This window comes from Candoia aspera, chromosome 1 (assembly GCF_035149785.1).
Source record: "Candoia aspera isolate rCanAsp1 chromosome 1, rCanAsp1.hap2, whole genome shotgun sequence".
Classification (NCBI taxonomy): Eukaryota; Metazoa; Chordata; class Lepidosauria; order Squamata; family Boidae; genus Candoia; species Candoia aspera.
Window position 1 is genome coordinate 61,080,511 of NC_086153.1, and position 25,576 is coordinate 61,106,086.

A 25,576-nucleotide genomic window follows, 5' to 3' on the forward strand; every position below is an offset into this window, starting at 1 on the left:
TAACACAATTAATTTTCAACTATAGGCACTGTGGATTAATTAGGAACACATCATCCTTTATTAACTACCTTGTCAATTTCATCCCATCATAATCTTTTTGAAGATTTTACCTATGCAGGAGTAGCCATGCAAATGTATACCAGACGATAACAGAGATTTTGTTTATGAATACTTCCTAGAGATGCTTAGGAACATAACTCTGAGGCACCAACAGACCTAAAGAAATGGCAGTTGAAATATGTAAAATGCAGCATTTCAAAAACTGCTTTCAAAATATGGCATTAAAAAGACTTAAATGCTTTTGACTCAAAATGTCAAAAGACTGTTCATGAATTTAATAGCCAAATTTTAAAAATACCTTTGTGATAACTGGTAGCAAATAATGGTAGCATTTTAAAAGATGCTCTAGGCAAGATAAGGAAGAATCTCATATTTTGGGAAACCTGTCTAAATCTATTCATGAATGTGCGCAACTGGAAGACACATGCCTAATTTATCTACATAATCAAGTCTGAAAAGGAACGTACATTAGAACCACAAACATGTAAGAAATAACCAGAGGGAAGCTAAATCTGTAATAGAAGTCTTTAGAGACATTGCTCTCCATCTGCATATGCACATACAGAAAACTTCAGTAATTTTTTCAGTAATTTATGTTTTAAGGCTATTCAGGGTCTTCTATTCAAACAATACTAAATACAAAATTCTTTTGAAGTATTGCATCCTACAAGACTTGTGTAGCAAAGCTATTGTTCCGTATTCCTTTATTTTACTTTTTATTTCTCCTGCCATCCATCTGTTCTTTCAAGTTTCTGTCCTTCTCATCTTTTGATCTCTTTTCTCCATCCAACATAGGAAGCAGTAATATGATCAATTTATACTTGATTGTGCAAACTCTCCTAAGTATACTGGATATAATCCAGGGAAGCCCAGACAAGTCCCTTCCCTGCTCCCAGTGTATATTCAACAGGCATTAAGTTTGGAGAGTTAGGTCCAATCCTCTGTACATTTCATCAGAGGAAAAAAAATCAATCTATTGCCATAAATGTGAACCTGCTCTGTTTAATCTGCTCTAAGTACAAGGCAAATTAATACTTTTCCTATGGAGGAGAGAAAAGCTGTTAAAATTGTTGTTTGGATAGAAAAATTATCATATTGTAGTGTACACATCTTATTTTGGGGTGTTCTGGCTACAAGAAATCCTCACTTAATGATTGTAATTGGGACTGGAATTTCCATTGCTAAGCGATGCGGTTGTAAAGCACGATGTCACGTGACTGCATCACTTAGTGATGGCAATCCTGGCAGTCCCTGTTGCCCTTGTTCAGTGAGGATCATGGGCCATTAAGCAAGGACCTCCTCGCAACTTTCTTCTGGCTTCCAACAAGCAAAGTCAATGGGGAAACCCACAGGAAGTCGCAAGTCCCAGGCAGCTAGCAAGCAGGCTGGTGGGTAAGTGGCTGCTGCAGCATAGTGCAAGTATGGTGTGGCTGCTGCCAGATGAGGGGGGGCGTACTATGGAGTGGTGGTCTCTGTAGCCAGGCTCCTCAGGAGGAAAAGCCACAGGAGTATGAGTGACTTACAGGAGTGACTTGCAACCTTCCCTGCTGGCTTTCCCATTGACTTTGCTCGTGAGAACCTGGCAGGGAAGGTTGCAAATTGTGATCACATGATGGTGCAACTGTCATAGTAAGTATGAGCTGGTTGCCAAGAGCCTAGATCACAATCACGTGACTGTGGGGGTTGCTGGGATGGCTGGAACTTTGAGGACCAGTTGTAAGTACCACCCACTCAGCGCCGTTGTAACTTTGAATGGTCACTAAATGAGTGGTTGTTAACTGAGGACTAGCTGTACTCTCTTGGAATATACACAGAACAGGTAACAGCACCATAATAGAAAATTCTGCCTTTTTCCACATACCTATCATTCTATGTATATAGACACTTCTATTCCTGGGAACCCTACATGGAAAAATGCTTACAAGCATATAAAGTGATGGAGGACAATCTGAACATTTGAAAACAGCTTAAATGGAATTAAATATATATGTACATAGTAGCATTATGAAGAATGTACATTTTAGTATTATAAATATGTAACTACACTTAAGTCAAGCTGCTTATTTTATTTATAAAGGAAATGTGAGTACTATAAAAATGCCATATTTATAGAGTACTTCCAATTTCTCTATGGTTAATAATCCTAAATTTGTATAGTTTAGGGAAAATTAAGCACAAATTAAAATGAAATCAGGTCCTTTGCAGTGAAGTACTACTGATACATTAAACTTGATCCAAGTGTCAAAGTTATATTTCTACTCTGACATTTTTCATATCATATAACAATTTAGTTTTCACTTAAACTTGTACTGAGTCAGCTTTGGCCACAATTACATAGAAAAAAAGGAAATAATGTGACAGCCCCGGAGAAGGGGATGAAGGACTCAAACTAATGAAACTGTTCAAGTATATGGCATGACCTTAAAACAAAATTTGCAGGCTTTTCCAATGAGTATATTTTGAAGGAGTACTTGAGAGAGAAAAGACTTCAGCTCCCTCTTTCTCCTTCATACAAACAGCTATCTGCTAAGAAGCTCAACAAATAATCTATGGATATTACAGTCTAAATTTAGTTGTGCTATTGAAGTCATTAACAGCAACACATCACTGAAAATGAAGAAAGAGAATACTATAAAAATATATATTTAAAAATAAGAGAGTACTCAGAGTTATCTGAAGCCTATACTTCACGGGCAGACAAATCATAACACCAGGAAAGTTTTCAGGAGGCAGTGAGTATGTGTCAAAAAATCAAGATAACAGCTGCAATTGCATGATGAAAGCCCTGCCCCTTTTTTATGTCAATCATGTCTGCCCCTGGCAGGTTTATTCAGCTCAGTAGAATGTATGCTAGGAAAAACCCTAATCCTGAGTAAATTAATCCACAAAGGTATGTAATCTTTAATTCAATTGCTATTTATGGGACATTACATTTCTTCACTTGAATCTTAAAACCAAAAGAAATAAGGAAGGGACAGAAGGTTTCCTTATGATGAAACTGTCATGGTCAATGTTGTTCCAGTAAATAGGGGTGAGAGGTGTTTCTCTTTGACAACTGCATTATATTCCTGCTGAAAATCTTCCCATCCAGCTGCTATATATTCTGAGAAGTACAAAGCTAGCACTTCCAATACAAAGATTTGAGCTTGAAATCTGACATAGATAATAGTTAATACACCCTCTCCACTCTTCTAATTGTTATCTGACCAAAAAGCACAGATTAAGCATAACCACATGCTTCATGTAACTGCAAAATTTGGTTCTCAAGGAAGAGAAATGGAATGCTGGTGATAATACCCGGTAAGTTGTATGTTGTGCTCACATCTGGCTTTTTTGACATGTTGAATATTTATACTTAGCCAATTTCTTTTGCTTGCCTGTAATACTGTTCAAAGAGACATTTTCTCTGAGAGAAAAAAATGGCAGCTAATGTGACTCTAAAATACTACAAACACACACACACACACACACACAACTAAGTCTGAAAAAACTAACAGCCCCTTTTTATTATGAGAATAATTGGAATTACGACAATTCATGCAATCATATTCATATCTTGCCAGACCCAACTTCTGCAAAAGTACAGATTTTTCTCCCAGAGTATTCTGATACTTAAGGAGAGGGAAAAAAACCTTAAGTTTCTTCCCATTCAATAGGACTACTAATACAATATATTGCGACATAAGCAAAATGTTACAATTGTTCTCTGTTTATCCTGCAGAGCAATTAACCATAATTATCACTTGTGGAGTCTGTTTGGAAGGGTGAAGATTCACAAAACGATGCCTGAACTTTTTCAACTAAGAACATTTAGCTCTAGTAAAACTTTGATAGAAATTAAGTTAATGATTGCATGTCCTGATTCTTACTGAAATATAAGCAACTCTATTCAGTATATTATGCAGCAATATACTGTGCTGAAAAAAATATCAATAAAACATGCTGAAATGAAAGAACATTTGCATTGTGAAATTTTCTGTAAAACAAAATAAACAGGAAAGAAACTCTTAAATCAACATTTAAAAATACATGCAAAGTTTGGACATTCTTCATTATGGGAAAGAAACTTCCACATTGAGGCTATCAATCAGAGAAGCTCCATCTGCTTTATAATTAGCTCTGATAAACGATACTAATCTGGACTACAGAAGAAAACTTCTGTCTGGGAGGACAGGGAAGGGAAAGAGGGATAGTTGGAACTGTAGATAAATCTAACCATGGTTTCACTTACAGCCATTCCAGCAGAAAGTCATAAAGAATTTTTTATAGATAATATTTTCAAACATGCTATTGGCTTGTGCTGCCTCATATCTATCATTTGCACTATGCAAAAACTTCAAACAGAATCAACATATTTCTCTCATTCGTGAATCTTTATAATATGACAAAATTATAACAGTTTGGTCTAACAAAGCAGTAGAGGACAGAAAGTGCACTATCACTAACTTTCTGCAGAGAAATATGCAGGCAGAACTATTTTAATCAATTGTTTCCATGTACTAATGGTAGACAGAAGAAACACTGAGTTGTGACTACTACAAGATAGAAAAAGAAAATGTCAATAGGTTAAATAATTTTTACCAATATGGTGGCCCAAAGTTGATATTTTAATTAAGCTGAATTACATCAGGTAATATTTGGAGTTCTGTACTGTTTTGTGGAGAAAAGAAAACCAAACAATGTATAAAGTTTACAATACCAGAACTCTTATTGATTTTGGGGGTTTTGACAAAATACAAGTAGCTAGTTGTGAAGGGTGATGGTATAGATGAAGTGGGAAGATGCTAAAGAGAGTCTGTAGTATGTACAATTAAGTTGGTACCTGAAATGTCAAAGGTATGGGCTGATGTATGAGGAACAAAGAGGAAGAGAGAATAAGAAGAGAAATAAATGTGAGGTTGATTGATGGAGGGAGAAAGAGAAGAACTTACACACCAATTCACTAAAAGAATGGAGAGAAAGAGAGTTGACACAGAGAAAATGCTCAAACAACAAATCAAATGACTCCTAGAAATTCAATTTAAGGGGGATCTGCCATAACCAAGTGGATATGAGAGAAGTGGCAGAAGTTAGAGATGGAACAAAATTTAATGGTTTGTGGGTTGTTTAAGCATTTTCTCTGTGACAACCGGAATCATTGCTGCCATTGTGGACCTCTGGCCTTGTTTCCACTGCATTGATGGGCAGGATGACAACAACAATGATGAGGTTGAAAAGCAAGAGAGCAACGCATCATCTCGTATTTGGATTACTGTAACATGCTCTATAAGAGGCTGCTTCTGAAGACTATTCAGAAACCACAGTAGGTGTAAATTGCATTGGCTTACCTGCTGAAGGGTGAAAGCTGTTCAACAAGATAACACCTATATTGCAGACACTACACTGATTATTAACAGATCCCTGGGTAGAATTCAAAGCATAAGTTATTGCCTAAACAGCTCTTCCTGGTTCATGTCCTATGTATTTGAGGCACCAGCTGCTCCAAGTAGATTTGCTTATCCTGTGCATTCGAGCCAGGAGGCTTGCTACAGATTCCTAGATCCTGAGAAATAAAGGGAGTCTGAGGTCTAGAGGACCTGACTGTATTTAATATAAATAGGGCAGATCCAGTGAAAGTAACTGAGGCATGTCCTAGGTTGGTTATCTGGGAAGAATTTGAGTTGGTCAATCCTGAGGAAGTGAATAGGGGCCTTACTGCTGTGAGCTCTGCCACCTGAAATCTGGACCCATGCCCCTCCTGGTTGGTTAAAGCCTCCCAGGTGGTGGCATGTGGTTGGGTCCAAGCAGTGGTAAATGCCTCCTTGCAGGAGGGGGTGGATCCATCAGCCTTGAAAGAAGCGGTGGTTTGCCACCTCCTTAACAGGCCATCTTTGGACCCTATGGCTCTGGATAACTTTTGACCAATCCTCAACCTTGCCTTTTTAGGGAATGTTGTTGAGAGGATGGTGAGCTCCCAGCTACAGAGGGCCTTGGATGAAGCAGATTATCTGGACCCTTTCCAGTCAGGATTCAGGCTGGGTTATACTACTGAGACAGCAGTGGTTGCACTTGTGGATGACCTTTGAAGGGCTTGGGATAGGGGTGGTGTGTCCATCCTGGCTCTTCTGGATCTCTCAGCGGCTTTTGATACCATCAACCATGGTATCTCGCTGGATTGGCTCCAGGGACTGGGAGTAGAGGGTACCGTTTTGCAGTGGTTCTCCTTTCTCCGTGGCCAGTACCAATCAGTGCTAGTGCGGAAGGAGAGGTTCAGCCCTAGAGCCCTACTATGTGGACTGCCTCAGGGCTTGGGTCTCTCTCCCCTCCTATTTAAAACCAATATGAAGCCACTGGGAGAGGTCATCTGCCAGTATGGGGTTCAGTATCATCAGATGATATCCAATTATACATCTCTATCCCATGCTGGGCAAATGATGCTGTTCGCATGATGGCTCAGTGCCTGGAAGCTGTAAGGGCCTGAATGGGGAGAAACTGGCTGCAACTCAACCCTAGCAAGATGGAGTGGCTGTGGGGTTTTGGCCCCCAGGGTCAGGAGAGTCGACAACTTTGACTTTGGATGGGGTAACACTCCCCCACACAGATCTGGTGTACAATTTGGGGTCCCCTTGGACTCCTGGCTGCTGCTGGAAGAGAAGATGGCAGCCATGGCTAAGGGGGCTTTTGCACAAATCCATCTTGTGCACCAATTCACCCATTCCTGGACCAGGAGGCCTTGCTCACAGTCACCTATGCCTTAATCACCTCCTGTTTGGATTACTGCGACACGCTGTACGTGGGGCTGCCCTTGAAGACCAAATGGAAGCTGCAACTGGTGCAGAAAGCAGCAATATGCGCGGCTCACCCAACATCACTGCTGGCTTCCAGTTGCTTTCCAGGTGCAATTCAAGGTGCTGGTTATCACCTTTAAAGTCCTATATGGCACAGGGCAAGGTTACTTGCAGGACTGCCTGTCCCTGAGGGTATCTGCCCATCCTACTAGGTTAGATAGGGTGGGTGCACTCCAGGACCCCTACCTTAAATGTTGCCATCTGATGGGACCTTGGAGGCAGCCTCCTACCTGACATCCAAGGGATCCCTTTTAGCCTTTCAGAGGGCTGTGAAGACCTGGCTATTCCCCCAAGCACTGGGCTAGGATGGGGATTCAGCTGTGAGGATGATTGGTCTGGCACTGGGGTGGGGGGGGAAGGTACTTTTATTTTTAACTATTTTTTTATGGATTGTTTTGTGACCATCCTAGAGTCATCATATGAGAAAGGTAACCATGTAAGTCCTGTAAATTTTTAATATCTCTATCTTATTTAATCTCAGGGTGTCCTATAATTAGATAGAAATTTTAAAAAATATCCAGATTTCAGTGGAAGATGATAGTTTTGATATTTCTTTGTTTACTGTTCATTAGATTTATATCCCACCTTTATTTTGTGTAAGTCAAGGCAGTATATATATTGCTTCCCTTTTTCCTGTGAGATGGTTGGGTTGAGATAAAATGACTGGCCAAAAGTCACTCAGTTAATATATGCTTAATACCCTGGAACACCTTCCTCTCCGAAATGCATCTGACCCCCTTCTTACTGACATTTTGTAAAGCTGTGAAAACAATCTTATTCAGGTCAGTTTTCAAAGCCTATGGAGGCTGAGCTGCTTTTTTCTGTCATGTTTTCATATGATTTGGGGGGGTGGGATTTATTTCACTCTACTTCAGGGTATGTGATGTTTTACTCTATGAGCTATATGGTTTTAAATGCTGCCGAGAGCCTGGCGATATTCTGTTGATTCTTACAATTACCTGTGGCTGTAAAATAATCTAATTCTGTTTCAAATTACCAGCAGAAAACAACTATTCAGAAGGTAATATCCTGGATCCCAAATCAGGGTTCAGGGAGTTCTAGCCTCTACACATCTGACATGGCTGAGGTAGCAGCAACAATTTTCTGAAGCTCTCCCTCTAGAAGTTGAGCAGAATTGCTTCTACACTGTTTTATTTAACACATCTCTGTTCTAAAGGGTTGGCTAGTTTAACACTTCTATTCTTGAGCTTCATCTGAAAAGCAGAGTATATATTTAATAATAATAATAATAATATACAAATGCAAAATATTTATTAAAATTTAAACAAGAACAATGATTTAACCACATTCAGGTTTCCCTAATCTATAACTGATAGGTTCTTTGTACTAATTTTCTTTGGAATCATGAGACAAATGTTATTTGGGCTATATCCAACAACAGAATGGTTTCCATCAGATAGCAAGTAGGAATGAGTCCACTTCAGCACTCTGCTATGCCTTGACAACTGCTCTGGAGCATTGAGACCATCCAGGGAGAGGAGAGAAAGGAGCAGATGTTTGCTCATGTGGAAATGAAGAAAAATATATTTGAAGTGTTTTAAAGAATGAACTATATAAACAGCATACAGTACATAACATGTGAATGGCAATATTTTTAAAAAGAACTAATCAATCTACCAGAAGAAAAGAACAAAAGGACCTTCAAAAAGCTTGTTTTGCAGGAAATATTTATCCTCACTCTATATATGTTGCATGTTGCCAATGTTGTTATTTTTTTTAAAATGTTGTAGAAATGTTAACAACAAAAACTTCTCCCTTTTTCTAAAGCACAATCTTAACAGTTAAATCAGGGGTCCCCAACCCCTGGGCTGGTACCAGTCCGTGGCCTGTTAGGAACCAGGCTGCACAGCAGGAGATGAGCGGTGGGCAAATGAGCAAATTTACAGCCTGGGTACTTACAGCTGCTCCCCATCACTTGCATTACTGCCTGAGCTCCGCCTTCTGTCAGGGAAAGCAAGCCCATTGGCTGCTATTTCCAAATGGTGCGAAGAAAAAAGAATAAAAGGTCAGGAAAAAGAGGAAGCGCTTGAATCATCCCAAAACCATTCCCCCCCCGGTCCATGGAAAAATTGTCTTCCACAAAACCGGTCCCTGGTGCCAAAAAGGTTGGGAACAGCTGAGTTAAATTATAGATTCATAGATGAAGCTGGAAGTATTCTGAAATGGATATACACAAGCAAACAAATGCTTTTCTACAGTTATATTTAAGTAGGATGAAAAATTGATTCCTTCGTTTTTCTTGTAATTAGCACCTGACAATCATTGTCAAGCACTTCTCTACGCCTACTTTAAAGGGCTAAAAATGCAAGAACAGCCTAGTTTAATCTCCTCTGAGACTGTACACTTACATTCCTCTTTGCTCAATGAAGTTACATTCAGTTCTGTCGAAAGTTGCTGGTTGGAGTTAACAGTCTGTGTCAATAGAGAGGTATTACTGTTGTCGCTATTTGTTTCTCCAGAGAACAAATCCGATTGGCTGTTGCTTGTGCTGGGAGTGGACTCATCATCTGGTTGCTTCTTTTGAAAATCTAACAAGTCACAAAGTTGAAGAAGCGTTACAAGGCCACAAAATATATTATTCAATATATAAAATAAGTGTTATAGTTATATATTATATAGAAATTACAGATACCTGTAAATGAGTCAAACCCACTTATAATCTTACCTTCTCTGCAAGATGATATTGTGACTCAACTCAATGGGCACTTATTTCATTAAAAAGTCAGCTTATATATTTAACAAATATTTAACAAGAGTGTAGTAAGTCACTGGTTGTGACTACAGGTGCTATTTTATTGAAAATTCTAAAGTGGCACTGAAAATTGTTCCACTTCAGTTACTGCTTTGAAAGAGGGTGAATTGTTCTATTAGGTAGGAATCATCATTTGCACTCTGAACTGACTTTGTATACCCCCAATTGTGGATTTATGTATTGTGGATTTCCTCCTATTCTTTTATACCTTGCACCTTTAGTACAGGGTTTTAGGAAAGATTTAAAATGTATTTGTGTTGATTAACTTTTCTAAACAAGTAATTAAATGCATGTGTTCTACACTCAACTATGACAATACGATTACTGTATATTTCTATGAGCCTCCGTTCAATTACTTCATTATGAGTATGCTACCTTTAGAGTTGTGTTTCTGATTAATCATGTTATAGTATTACATAATAAAAGGAACACATCCTTTTAGAACTTATCCAACTTTACTCTGTTTTGTTTTGTTTTTTACTTGCCTAGAACATAAAACCTATTCGACTTCAACACTATCTTCTGATTAAAACAGCCTCATTTGGGACTTTGGCTAACAATTCACAACTTACAATAGTTTTGGATGCCTTTATATTCTCAAATATTTCTCTAACTGGAAAAAACGTTATATGCAAAGTTATATGGGCAGAAATTGTTATGTTCAGTGATTATACAATTCAAATATATATCTTCCTCAGCAAAACCTGTATTAGAATTTGACAGGCCCCTAGGAGCCCCAATCTATTTCAGAATTTCAAGTTTAAGGGCATTTTTTCCCTTTAAGTTTGAAGTCTGCCCATTTCCTAATTATTACAAAACCTTCAAATTATTTTTGTTTAAACTTGGAATTAAAAGAAAACCATGGACAATTCTCTGGGTATAACTCTAAGAAAGAAAAGTCAAAAGGTGAAAATTCACACAGCTTTCTTCTTATCATGACCAATTGTCTAATAATTGGCTATGATGCAGAAGGAAGCTGTATGAATTTCAGCAGTAGATTTAGATCATGTCAATAGCCATTTGCATTGATGGGACTCAAAATACTGTGTATATTGGGGGGAAATGGGCGGTGATATAAATTTAATAAATAATAATAATAATAATAATAATAAATAATGTTAGAAATATAATGAAGAAACTACATATATCAGGAAAATAATTTGATTTATACATGTATCATGAGCTAATATCTATCAACAGCACAGTGATTTTTTTATTCTGCTAATATCAACATGATTTCTACACATGAACTTTAAATAAGTACTACCATCAGTTGTTTCAATTTTAAGTCAATTCTAAATCCAAAGAATTGGCAATGAATTGTGTAATGATGTGTTAACTGTTGCTTAATTCAAAGCTGATAATGAAACATCCTCTTCAAAAAGTATAGGATCTTAAATTCAACAAAACATTAAAATAATATATTTACATATCAACAGAAATAACACCGACAGAACAAGGGAAGAATTAAGAATTAAGAACAAGGGAATTAAGAATTAAGCAGTATTCATTACTAGTTTGTCCACTGTAACCTAGAAAACTGAGTAAAGTTATTTTACTTTAAAAAGAAGTTAACCCAACCAAAATTGTTCTAGGGTTAACTTTCCTGCAATAAAATCTGAAGACTTTACTGAAGGAGAAATGACAATTAAATAAAACTCTAAATCGCAAGTCTTAAGTTTTGCTAATACCATCAGAAGTACCCTTTCTGGTTCTATATTTTAAACCTTGTGTACATTTATGTGCCTCATGCGCTTTTTCTTTCATGCAAAAAGTTTTATATTACTTGATTAGAGAACTGCATTGGAAAAATTGAAAAAAGGGGGGGAGGAATTGTATGGCGATTTTGTTTGTAAATCTGGGAAATGCATATTAGATCAGTTTGTATTAAATGCAACCAAAAGACATTAAAATGTCTTCAGATTCATCTCCTGTTTCTAGCACTTGCAGCTGAACTATACTAAGTTTTCCACTGAACAGCTCCCCCCCCATCCACCTGCTTCCCATTTTCAAAAATATGTGTAGAAATTACTACAGATTTGCCTATTTTCATTTTCTTTTACTTCTCCTCAGCAATTTTAATCAGAACAGAAACATCCAATTACATTTATTTATTATTTAAACAAATCCCCATGTCAGAAGAAAACCACAAGTTTCAGGTTAAAAGAATCTTTGGTGCAATACTGGTATCACAAACAGAAATCTCAGAAGTAGGCTTGTGAACTGATTGATACAGAATTTAATTAAACTTCATTCCGAGAGCATGTGAAATTGAGTATTATTTTAATAAAAATCCACAATCAATTAATACCTCTTGTCATGCTAGCAACTTTATAGCCCTTACTTATGTGCCCTTAAGGATGTCTAGAGAGAACTCTAGAATTTAGGAATATAGGTCTATTATTTTTAATTAATTTCTCTAGACCAACCACCTGAGTTTCAATTACAGCTTAAGTGCTGCTAATTTTCATAAGTTGAAATTCAAAACACTTTGAAATGTTTGTCTCAAAGAAGTGGGGAGAGAATTCTAGTTAGAACAAAGTAAAATATACTCTGAAATAAGCCTTCTAGAATATAACAAATGAAAGAAGACAGGTTAGTCACTGCAGACTTCAATAATCAGAGAAGCCGCATATTTTCAAAAGCTGCTTAGTAGAGACATTTTTTAAAAAAACATCAATATTTGATGAACTTTAGGTTATCTAAAACCTAAAAGTTATTTAACTCCATATCAGTGTAGCAAATGATTAAGAGATTTAGTTTCCCAGCATATATTTGCTTACTGTTACATGTCTGGAGGTGTTAGGTTTTGGAAAGAATTAATGTTGTGACAGGAAGAGGAACATCTAACAGCTTAACAACAACAACAAGAGTTTATTATGGGTAATATAAAGAATAGGCCTTGCATGCATTCACAGAAAAATAAATAAAGTAAAATATCAAATTAATGAACTAAAGCTTCTAAGAACTTTCTACAAACCTCAAACAATGTTACTGACTTTCCAATGTTACTTACTTACTTTCCAACCAAAAGAGATTTAGCATGACTATTTAATTCCCCTTTGCTTTTTGACTTTTATGTAAACTTTTGAAAAGGTTTATCAGTGCTACTTTATGCAGGTGACAGTTTGTCTTTCACAGGTACCAGTCACAACCCTTGCTCAGGATATTTTACTTTATTTATTTTTCTGTGAATGCACGCAAGGCCTGTTCTGTTATCAAGGCCTAATAAAGTCTTGTTGTTGTTGCTGTTAAGCTGTTAGATGTTCCCTCTTCCTGTCAACAATATTAATTCTTTCCAAAAAATCACACCTCCAGACATGTGACAGTAAGCAAATATATGCTGGGAAACTAAAACTCCTAGTCAGTTGCTATACTGATAATGGAGTTTCAATAACTTTAAATAACACTTCTACCTATAACTATCCTATTGATTATCAGAAGATTGTAGTAGTGTATAACCAAAAGCCACAAGATAAATAATTGGAACTCCATGCAGAGCACTTTAAATTATTTAAGTATCTAGTGGTAGCAATTTCATGCCTCAGGAAATATTTTAAAGTTCTACCATTTGAAAGGAGGCAATTTTAGGCTTCTAAACCAAGGCATTGGCTTAGTTTTTATACAGAGCTCAATTAGCTTCATACTCCAATTATTCTACTCTTGAAATAATACTATCCTTATTCCTGATGGCAATACTTTCAAAACTAGCTGCAACCACAGTACTGCCTTCTGCCTGGAGGCTGGTTTACTGAGTGTAGGGTCTCATACTTGGCTGGCAATTTTTAATCTGCTGAAGTTGAACTTCTGGCCAATAAGCCTGGCTCCTCAAATAATCTTGATAATTCCATTCAGCATAAAAGAGGACCTATTGGAAACAACACTGATTTTATTGTAAACCGCCCAGAGTCCCTCTCTTGGGGGAGATGGGTGGTAATTAAATTTGAAAAATAAACAAACAAACAAACAAATACTGACCTCTCTCAAGGGTCCATGATCTATGATCAAACTAGGGTACTTCTTAAATAGCAAGTTCCGGAAACTGAATAGCAAAACAAGTGAAAGCTAGTTCTTAATGTTAGGTCCAAATCTGAGTGTGCATCCAATTAAACACCATACCACCTTGGGATTGCCTGATCACTGCAGAGCGTTTCATAAGCTCAGTTTACTGTCATCTGAGCTTGTTGCACTACAGGATATTTTATGGGAATCTACATAGTAAAGTTGTTATGTTTGCTTTAACAAACTTTGCAGGCCATTTAGATGCATTCTTTCTCACCCCTTTACTTGTAAACAGGCAGCCTGCTATTACAATTTGTCAAAATTTTGCACAGGGGAATGCATAGTGTGGCAACAAATAATCAGGGGATGCCAGCAAAGTTAGTACTTGTTCTGATTATTGTGTGATCTCCAATTGCTTCTAAGTTATTATATTTGGAATTACTGTCCAGACACATTAGTTCTTGCAGGTTATTTGTTTCAAGTACTGATCTTTGGTCACAATAAATAACGTATTCATATGATCCCCCTGTAATGCTTATGAAAACTTATGTTCAGGCATATCTGTCAAACATGCCTTATACTTTATTTATAACATCTGTTCCTAACTTCTGAATACTTATGGCATGGTAGGAGAGAAGTTATTAGAGAAGACAACCTGGTCATGGCTACAGAATTAGAATGGTAAATTGACCATTCATACCCAATTTATTAAACTTAAATTCATGCCCAATTTATTAAAGTTAAACGAATTAAACCAAGTTATTTAAACTTAAAACTCTTTCAAGAGGATGAAAATTCTAGATGTGTTAGAATTTAAATATTTTAAATATTTATCTAATTTACTACTTTAACAGCGGCTGCTCTTGCCTCTTTATGGAACTAAAGAAATTGAAGATGTGTCATTTTTGCCATACCACAATCTGATAAGAAAAGTTTATTTGCAAACTTCATTAATAAGATTTGGATGACAAAAGTTAACTTTCATTCTCTGAACATTAATATAACTCATAGAATAATATATTGGAGACTTAACAGGTGAATATTATGTACACAGACAAAAGATCTTTTATGGCTCTTGGCTATATGATTTCTGTCTTCTACATATACCCAATTACGTCGACCCATCCCACCCAGTCAGGCAGAGAGGGCATGTTACAGACCCTATCCATGAGAGATTGTCAATTGGCAGGGTCCAGGAGGAGGGCCTTGTCTGCCATGGCCACCGCCCTGTGGAACATGTTACCCCTAGAGGTGAGGCAGGCCCCGACTTTCCCGGCCTTCTGAAAGGGAGTGAAAACCTGGCTTTGCCACCTTGCTTGGGGAGGGAGGGGGGGATAGTCAATCATGGGGGTGGTTGGTGCCATGATGTAGTCCTGAAGAATTTTACTGATATTGTTTGTTTATCCATCTGGGATTTTATATTTTATATTTATATTTTTATGATTCACTTGTTTTTATGATTTTAATCTCTTGTTATTTTAATTGAATTGTAAACTGCCCAGAGTTGTTTGGCGAGATCGGCGGTGAAGAAATGTGAGAAATAAATGAAAATAAATAAGTATATAAACTTCTCTCTTCCACTATGTAAATACTGCTATGTGTTTCTCATTCCAAAGCTAACTAGCTGTAACAATGAACATGTGACAGAGAGACACTGTGAAAGTCATAAATGCAGTCATTGGTGGCAAAGTTACTTTTTCATCACCGTTGTAACTACGAATGTTTGCTGTCCGAGGCAGTCACTAAACAAGGACTACCTGTAAAATATTCTATAGCAGTAAGTTTTAGATATCGTCCATGACATTTCTTTTACAAGCCTATAAATCTATTGAAGATATCAATAAATGGGTCTTATCATACAGTGAATATTGTATGTGGTACAAATTCTTTAAGAACATCATTTTCAATATTCATATTCCAATAATTACACTGTACTATAAAATTTTTCACGAAGTAATAAAAAAGTGAAAATGAGTAAAAAAACAATGGGAGACCTTTTAAAATGCTCATCAATATTATCAAAACTGAAATAACCTTCCTTTGGGAGGTTTATGTTGTTTATTGGAACATCTGTCGCCATGAATGGGACAATTATATATTCCTAAGCACAGCAGTACTATTTTTTATGAAGTGCTTCACACGATGTATGGCATTCATCTAAAGCATTCAATAAAAGGTAGGTATTCTTCAAATGTTTTAGATTTCAACTCCAGTCTCAACGGGTCTAGCTAATAGTAAAGAAATTGTGGGAGCTATAGTTGTAAACAACTGGAAAACATCAGGTTTAAATCCTTGAAGTCTTTAAAAATGTGTACACTCTCGAAAGAAGTGGGTGTGGTACTATAATGGGGTTTATTATACCACTCAATGAACAATCAAAAAGAAGACTGAAATAGATCTAAATTATCTGTTTCTTCCAAGGTTCTATGCAGCTGCAGTACAACTACTTTCTCAACAACCTTCCTCAAAAAGAGAAAGTTAGAAACAGGGCAATAGTTATCTAAACTGTTGGGTCCAAGGATGGTCTCTTGAGAAGAAGGTTACCATGATTCTTTTAAGGCTGGAGGCACCACCTCTCCATCAGAGGTGAAGGCCCCACAGCATGGACCCAACCTCAGGTTACCTTCCTGGCTCTTTTCGTGACCTAGGAAGGACCCAGATCAAACACATAGGTGACTGAGCTAACAGCACAGAGGAATCTGTCTACTTCCTCAGGAGTCACATTTCAAGCTCATCCCAGATCACACCATAAGACAAAAGCCCAGGCACCTCAGCTGGAGCTGCCTAATCAGAGTTCAAGTCAGGGAGGATCTGGGCGATTTTATCTGCCAGACAGCCAGAATATTCCTCACAGTGGCCCTGAAGATGGTTCTGTGGCCCATCCCTACCCAATAGAGACTGGGTCACCCTAAACAGGACTGCTGGTTTGCTGTGTGTTAGTCAGACTTGCTCCAAGTCTTCTTCCAATGGACCTCCAGACATCTCTTTTGCTGCTTCATTTCCCAGAGCTCCTCAGTAAATCAAGATGTGCTCAGGAAACTCCACACAGGGAAAGGCCACATAGGGTGATGCGGTCCAAGGCCCTAGCCACCCACCTATTCTAGATGGCGACCAAGGCCTCAGCCAATCTGCCCACTGGATCCTTTGGGAAGCACCCAAGCTCCCGCTGGGACCTCATAGGTCCATCAGTTGCCTGGGGCTAGCTGACAGAACAGGCCGCAACTTTATTAGATCTTTCCTTTGCAGCAAGAAATAATTCTTCCTCTTCCTCTTCTGTTGTCTGTCAGAGTTTTTTGGCAGTAGATTATTTTCTGGTATCTTATTCTTTAGTTGAATAGTTTATTTACTTATTTAATACAATTTGAAGGCTGCTCATCTCTAAGTGACTTTGAGTGGCTTACCTTAAAAAAGATTTTAAAAAATCAAACAGATCAAAAGCCACATTCTGTATAATACAGTAGGCCTGCACAACATTTGGCCCTCCAAGCAGCTTGTGAGCCCACTGGCGTTTTTTAAAATCTCAATAAATCCACCGTGAAATGTGACCATTCCAGAAAGGAGCTTCTATTGCTTCCACCACTCCCAAAAACATGCTGCCGGGTGCCTCCAACGCCTCTGGCGCCATCACTGCCACCGCTCTGCTAGCTGTCAAACATCTAATCAGGCCATCTATTCCTCTGCAGCCCATAATTATTTTTAATCAATGTGGCCCTTTCCCCTGTATGAGTTGTGTAGGCCTGCAATAAATTCCTGACAGATAACAGTTTTATTGACCTGAAGCTTAATATAGGTAATATAGTTACATTTATTATATGTAATATAGTTATAACAGAGTTGTTGACTACATTTAGTAATATACAATAAAAAATAATAAAAAACAAGATGATTTATTGAATCAGAATCATATTTACCTTGTTTTATAAAAAACAGTATACATGGTATATTTAAATCTTGAAATAAATAAGCTGACTCTTGCTTGATCATGGTATTTTGTGGAGGAAGTCATGAGCAATTGTAGATCTATATTTGTAGTCTTTACATGCTCTTGTGCTCTGTTGCGGTGCTGAGCTTCCAGGGTTCTTTAAAAATACCCAAACGGAAAATTATGCTCTTTTGGGTCATCAGTGAGCTTTGTATTTGCTGCCCCGTGCTGCTCAGATTCTGTTCTATTTATCTCTTGCTTGAGGTACAGTATCTGTGCCTATGTTGTGATAGTTCTTGCCCCGTTTTCTGGTTGTAGAGCAGTTTTGTTTTGTTTTTTGCTGATTTACTATAATGCAAGAGTTATAGGTTAAATGCTTAGAGGTAGCCCAGGAATATTAATTTAAAATTATTTTTAAAAATTCTAAAAATAAAGTATTTCCACAGTAAGGAGTAAAATTCATACTGTCTTAGGGGCCTGCTGCTGTAATAATGCTAAATGCATTTAATTACTAAAGTAAGTATTAGTGAAAAGAATTATTACTAATTATTAGTTCGCTTTGTTCTAAGCGGGTTAGCTGAGCATGAAGAGGATTTATGTATTTAAATTAACTGGAGACTGCCACTCTAGAAAGGTAAGGGGACTGATTCAATCTGATTAATATAATAAAAAATAAAACTTTGGGGGTGATTTTTCTGTAAGTTGTCTTGCTGATAGCAGTCCCTCAATTTTTGAAGTTTTGAGGTGAAAGACAAAGGAACAGGGACTCACATCCAATTGCCAGTGTTTCTTATGGCAGGAAGACTCTAAACATTTCTAATTTTCTTATGGCAGAATACACGGCACTTAAAATTATTCTGAGTGTTGTTTTATTAAAATACGGCCAACTCAGGTGGTTCGAATGATATAAGTAGGGTTGTTTTAACAAGAGCTTATTTTTCTGGTTTGTGCACATCCCTATTAATCTTTTCCTTCATGCCATTTTTAAAAGTAAAACTGCATGCCAGATGCAGTTTTAACAGGTTTCCGTTTCAAAATCAAATGTAATACCAACAAAGGATTAACATAAAGTTATTGAATGTGCTTATCACAACTCAAGCAATATGTAGTTTTATATGCCTGTAGAGATATTATTTGTTACATGGGAAAAGTAATTCCTTTCTAAATTTTTATTTTCAGTATTTTTTTACCTCAACAAAGTAAAAATTTGGAAAAGAAATTATATCGTTATCTGCTAATCACACTGTGACTATACAAAAAAATCTGATTTAACTGCTCATGGCATTTCTATTTACTTTTTCAGATCTCTGAACAAGATTTTGGTCCCGTTTTATGGAGGCTTTTCATCACATCTAGAAGTCTTCCTGCAATTAGAGCAGAGTAACGAAGCAGTTCTGTAAACCTACTGACAACCATTTAATGAAAAGGGTGGAAAATGGTGGACATGTCCTGGCAGCACATTTAATGGACACACAAACACCCCGCGTCATCAGCCTGAAGCAATACTGGCAGAAAATTAACTCTGTGCTACAAAGCTCATTTAGCAGCAAGAAACACAGTGATATGTGCAATATAAAACTCTGTAATGGTGAGAAGGGAGAGAGTAGAGGAGAAATAGGATGCACCTCTTATATTCTCTTTCGAGGAGACAGTGTTCATTAATTTACAGGTTTTTCTGTTTAGCACATTGCTTCACTGCACAAACAAGCAGGTGCCTATGCTTCGGAAAGCAAGCATTTTTGCAGAGCTATGTGAACTCTGTGGACAAGGCATGTCAAAGATTTCAATTCATAGCAAATTTTCATGTTAGCAATAGATCTATCTTACCCTTTTTTCAAATACAACTGTATGAATCTACAACCCAAATGGCAGTTTTAGTTACGACCAATATCTATATTCTAAACTTTGGCAATGTGGATTTGTACTTAGCAAATTATAACCTAAATATGGTAGCATAAGTAATCACAGTTCAGTGACTGAACTATGAATAATAAGCATGGCATATCCAACTCCATGCCTTCCTACCTCAGAGAGTAGACAAAACTCATCCTTCCCCTTTAGACATAAGCAAAAAGAAAGACAAAGACAAAACGCTATTTTTTTTTTCTGCTTGCATTTCTTTCACTGAGGGATAATAGAAAAATATTTACATTTCTGCAAGCTCAAAAAGATTACGATCTGCTAAGGTGTCTTAAAAATCAGAAATACTGATTTAGTGGAGAAAAACAGATACATTTTTCAGACATTATTTTAAGAACTATGAGCTATTCCAGCAAATCATGGCTCACTGGACACAGTAATAACAAGCTTGAAATATCAAATGAAGTAGCTGTAAAAGAAAGGTAGTCTGACTAACTGAATGTCAAACAAGAAATGCAGCTAAATTCTTCACTTGTTCTGCTCCCCTACGTACAGAATCCTTGATTCATAAAACTAGGTTTTCCTTCCAATTTGTGGAAATACACAACACTTCTTGAAATATATAAAAACTACATTATAAACTTTTCTTCAAATTTGGGGTCAGCTAATGTTGTATAAGTCAAAACCACACCACAAAGAAAGTAATTCTTTAAATCCCTAATTCACACAAAGGAGTTTTTCAATCAACATTTAGAAAACATCTGCATAGTGTCACAAATTAAAAAAAAACACTGATTTATTTATTGATTGATTGATCAAATTTGTCACCGCTCATCTCCTCCCACCGGATTTAGTAGGGAAAAGAGGAAGGCACCCTACTGAACAGAATATGGATAATGGCTGATGCCTCTATTGCTCCTTTTTCTCCTCAGCCATACAGTATAGAGGTTTTCAAGCTGCGGCTCATACCCTTTGGAGATCACAGGTAATTTAAGGAAGGTTGAAAATTTGGAGGGTGGGGTGAGATAAGAGAGGCTTGCACACACAAATCAGGACCGCTGCCAGAACAGACTCCCACTCTGCCTAGACAAGCTAGCTGTCAGCTTGCTCAGCAAAGTGGAGAGGAAAGTCTAGAGCATGGTCTAGATCAGTGTTTCTTAAAGTATGGTCCGAGGACCCTTGGGGGTCCCCCAAGACCCTCTCAGGGGTCTGTAAAATCAAAAATATTTGCTAGATATTGAAGATATTTGCAAAAAATTAAAACAATGTCACTCTTCTCATTATTGTTTATTTGTTAAAAAATAGTTTTCATGAAAATATTTTATGTTAATATCTAATAGGTTTAATAGTGTTATTTTTGCATGATTCAATAAATATCTGTTCTACAAATGCATCAATTTTAATTTTGAATACGGTAAATATCAATAAATATAACCCATATCAACAAGAACTCTCTTGGGGTTCTCCATAATTTTTAAAAGTGGGAATGGGTTCTAAGAGCAAAAAGTGTAAGAAACACTGGTCTAGAGGATACTGACTTGGTATGCAGAAATCATGGATACTACCCAAATGCATTCCTGTACTGCCCAGACAATCTTTTTTAAGCACAGCTCGGAGTGGGCTTTGTGACAAGGCTCCACTTCTGTGTCTACAGACCTCATGGCATTTGTACCCAAAGTTGGATCCCAGTCAGACCTTGCACCTATTCTGCCTGGACAAGCTGACAGCAAAGTCAGGATGTTCTGCTGTTGCTGTTATAGAGAACAAATACTGATCCAAAATAAGCATAGGAAAATAAATAAATGTGGTTATCTCAAAATTAAAACCAGTGTTTCAGGAATCATGAAAAACTAAACAATTAGTAAATACTATGACTTCTATGGTCTTTCAATCTAACTGACTCTTAAGAAATACAGCCAAAATAAATCAATACATAAGAAAACCCATATAATAACTCATCATACCTACAGCACTCTTTTTCAACTTCCAATATTTAAAAAAAGAAAATCATACAGTTCACAAACTTCCTTCAGTTCCCAAAGACTCTACTGAAAAAGGAAAAAAAAAAGGTCTTGACAAGCTTCCAGATTATCATAAGGGATGGGGTCTGCTTCTCAGGGCAAGTTATTCCAGAGAAGGGCAGCCCCAACAGAGAATATTTGATTCTGAGCCTCCTCCTGCACAATTTTCCAACAGGTGGGGGTTGTCAGAATGCATTCTCTGCCTGTACATATCATGTAGGCAGAATCTACTTGGCCTAGGCAGTCTGGAAGGTAAACAGGTTCCTAGCCATGTAGGGCTTTACAGATTATTACCAGCATCCTGAATTGCACCTGGAAGCAACTCAAGAACTAATGTAGCTCTCATAACTATGCTGTAATATGACAATTTTATCTCATTATCAAATAGGCCACCACATTCTATACCAGCTGAAGTTCCTAGATGGTCTTCAAGGAGGACCAACTCCATGTAGAATGAATTATACTAGTCCAGCTATGAAGTAAAAGGGTATGAGAGACGATTGACAGCATCTCATATTCCATGAAAGGCTGCAAGTGTTCATCAGCTGAAGTTGGGGAAATGCCTTCTAGGCCACGGCTTTAACAGTTCATTACAAAATAATATCCTTCAGATAAATTTAATGAACCTTTCAAAAAAGGTGCATGGAACTGGAACTGTAGTCTTAACTAGAATGCTGCTATAATTATTCCTTTTCTTTTCTTCTACCAATGAGAGTAGCTAAATAAACTCTGAGCACAGTGTCTATATTTTTGTTTGGTATTATGGTCAAAATAGGGAGAAGAGATTTGGGTCAAAAACACTACGGAATAGTTTAGAAAATTGCTCCACTTTGTCCTACAGCAAATAGAAATAGTATTATACAAACCTATCTACCTAACTGGAAAGATCCATGTGTTCATGGATCCACAGGGTAATTTTGTTTACTGCATTATATCTAAACAGCTATTATTCAATGACTTCAAATTCAACTTTTGTTATTCATAAATATTTTTATTATTGGTCTTTAAGAATAGTGCCTTTGAAAAAGGACCTGCTACTGCAAAACACAGTAGGTATTCCTGCAGATTTATCCAAGGAGTATGACGCTGTGAATGAGTCCCTCCTTAAATGATTCATTAAAATAGTTTATATACTACAAGTAGCATGGACAATAGTATTAGATTTAGTTTTGATTTAAAGTATTCTCAGCTGTGAGACATGCTTTGCATTCAAACAAAAGAATCAGAATAATCAAATGCAATGAATATGAAATTTCTCACAATTTTGCATTTCATTACAGAAAGAGCAGAAATATAAGAACTGGTCAATTTAACATATTCTCAGTTATTAAATATTTTCTGCAAGGCCATTAAACTGATTTCCTAGTGGAAAAACAATATAAATTACTCGCCACTCGCAATAAAAATAACTTTTCTCTAGAGTATCTTATATCTCAAATTAAAGCTGATGGAATTTGTAGCTGATTTTATTTATTTATTTAAAAGACTTGTATGGACACCCATCTTAAAACACAACTCTGGGCAGCTCACAACAGCAATAAAACTCCGGAACTATAAAAAGTCATAAAAACGTAAAACTTTAAAACAAAAACAAAACCTGGTGCCTTAGTCATCTCCTTGGGATGCCCCAACAACCAACTCAAGACACCCTCACTCTACCCCAATGCCTGGGTAAAAAGCCACGTCTTGATGGCCTTCTGGAAGGCTAAAAGGGTGGAGACCTACCAGATCACTGGGGGAAGGGTATTCCTTATGGTAGGGCAGCCATGGAAAAGGCATGCTTCCAAGGTCCCACTTATAATGGTATGTGGGAATGACTCTGGGAAACAGGGCAAGGAGACACAGCCTCTGTCAGGAACGTGGGTAGGGCAAGAGGCTCAGAAGGGACCCTCCCAGGTTTTCTGGGCTGTAAAGGAGTGGGGGAGAGATGTACTTTCAGACTTGCAAGATTCTGTTAATGTAGCTTTACATTAAAATAGAATTAGTGCATCTGGTTGTGTTTCCTGTCTGGTCTACCTCATAGGTTTGACATAGTAGATAGCAACATTTCAGGGAAGGGACCTGGAGCGTGCCTACCCTATCCAATCAGTTAGGACAGGCGGATACCCTCAGGAAGAGGCAGTCCCATGAATAACCTGATCCCATGCCATGTACAGCTTTAAAGGTGATAACTAGCACCTTGAATTGCACCCGGAAGGAAATACATACACAATTTAGGGGGTAAACGGCTGTCCTCAACAATATTTTCTTAAGTAATACTAAGTGATTCAGAGTTGTTTAATGTCCCAAATGCAGAAATCACCTATGCATATTTTGTTCAACAATTCATGTTCATTATTATCACCTATTATAAACATTTCAGTTTTTGTTGCTGTGTCTGTGTACTTGTGAAAAAGACAGAATTGTAAAGATGGAAAAGGCAATTTTAGCGGCTAAGTCCAATCTCTTTCTGACTGCAGGAATCTAAATTAGAATTTTCCTTTCTAACCTTTAATCAGAATCTGCTTTCATGAACTTTAAATCCATTACTCTAATTCCTTGCTTTCTGGGATGATAATGGTAGCATCTCTTGGATCAATGGACAATAGAAAAGGTTAACTCCTCTTCAAGTAAAAAGGGAGGCCCAAAAATAACTTCCTTCCTGTTTCCGGGAAAGCCTCATCAGCCACAAGAACTAACATAAGCCCTGTAGGTTGCATTTGTTATTAATCAAAAAAAAAAAAAAAAAGAAAAAAGATCACAGTAGAAACCATTAGAAAGGCACATAAAAATAGCACAGATCCACAACCAGAGAGCATCTTCTCTACCTCATAGATTTAGGCCAGTTTATTTCTAATTACCTTTTTTGGGGGGGGTGGGGAGAGATACTTAACTGTCTTGAGAGAGTTTTGTGTTTCTGTGCTGGGTTTAAAAAAAAAGGATGCCTCTTGTCTAGTCATCTGTCTGGTTTCTATGTTGGGTGTAGTGGAGGGATAGCATTCAGCAGAGACAGAAGGTACTAGAAGGTGTCAAGGAGGGCATCAAACATTGGAGAATGGAATTGTGTAGACCATGCAACTTTCTGTGTATCCCTAGGCTAGCCTAGTGTTCTCAGAAGAATGTTAATATAAAAACAAGATTCAGCTGTCAGTACAATCTGTTTCAGTATGTGAAAAGGGGCACCTTGTCCTTTAGCCTCAGACAACATAGTATCTTGGATCAGACGTAAGATTTTAAAGTCTTCTACAAATCATAGAGTAAGACTTGTTTTGTACAAACAAGGCATAAAGGAGGAAATGGCCTATATTTCAAACTAATGAATTGTTTACCAGAAAGATTCTAAATTGAGCAAAAGAGCAAGCTAATAGGAACTGTGCAAGAGGCAATAGCTTTTTCTGTTCTTGACACAGCACAATACATGGATAAAGCTAATATTCTCTTACAAGTATCTCCTGCATTATGATGCTGTCATCTTCTCTTTTCTATTCTCACAAGCCTCCATTCCATTCATTCACTGTCACATTCAATGGAGTTGATCAACTGTTATTCTACTAGCTGCAATAAAGAGATTTTCCTCTATAGCTGTTGAACAAGAAAGTTCATCTCTTAAAAATGACAGAATGCACATGGTACATTCAGGTATTCTTCTCCACAGCTCCTTCAGTCTTTTCCAGGTTTGAAGTTTATCCTAGATAGAACACATTACATTGGATATCTTACTAGAAATACTACTTCCAGCAAGTCTTTGAAGCAACATATACTCATAGAATATTAAGTGTATGTAAATGTGTGTGTGTGCATGTATATATGTGTGTGTGTTCTCCCCCCCCCATATATAAATAATACATGGCCAAATATATGGAACCAGGCAAACGAAAAAGTCTTAAATAGTAATTTTTATATATTGATTATTCTAACAGAAGATTCATTGTCCTCAGTAATTGCTAAAATTTGCTGCATTTGTTCCATTTTCTTTACATACTAGGCTACAATCATACGCAAATTATAAGAGTACTAGAGTATTCCATAACAACTCTTTATGTTGCTTTTACAGAGTAGTAAAGACACATGACAGATGGAATGGAGTGCTGAAATATTTGACCAATACAGTATTTGAAAGTTTAGTTTCACA

General features: G+C 37.1%; 1 protein-coding gene across 1 annotated transcript in view; it reads right to left on the minus strand.

The window, feature by feature from the left end:
• The window catches only part of ZFAND3 (zinc finger AN1-type containing 3), a 147,882-nt gene that overhangs the window by 42,563 nt on the left and 79,743 nt on the right, over positions 1-25,576 (minus strand). Inside the window, exon 4 of the mRNA XM_063304872.1 lies at positions 9,257-9,436. Within this exon, the coding sequence (XP_063160942.1) occupies positions 9,257-9,436 (180 nt within the window). The remainder of the gene's footprint in view (positions 1-9,256; positions 9,437-25,576) is intronic.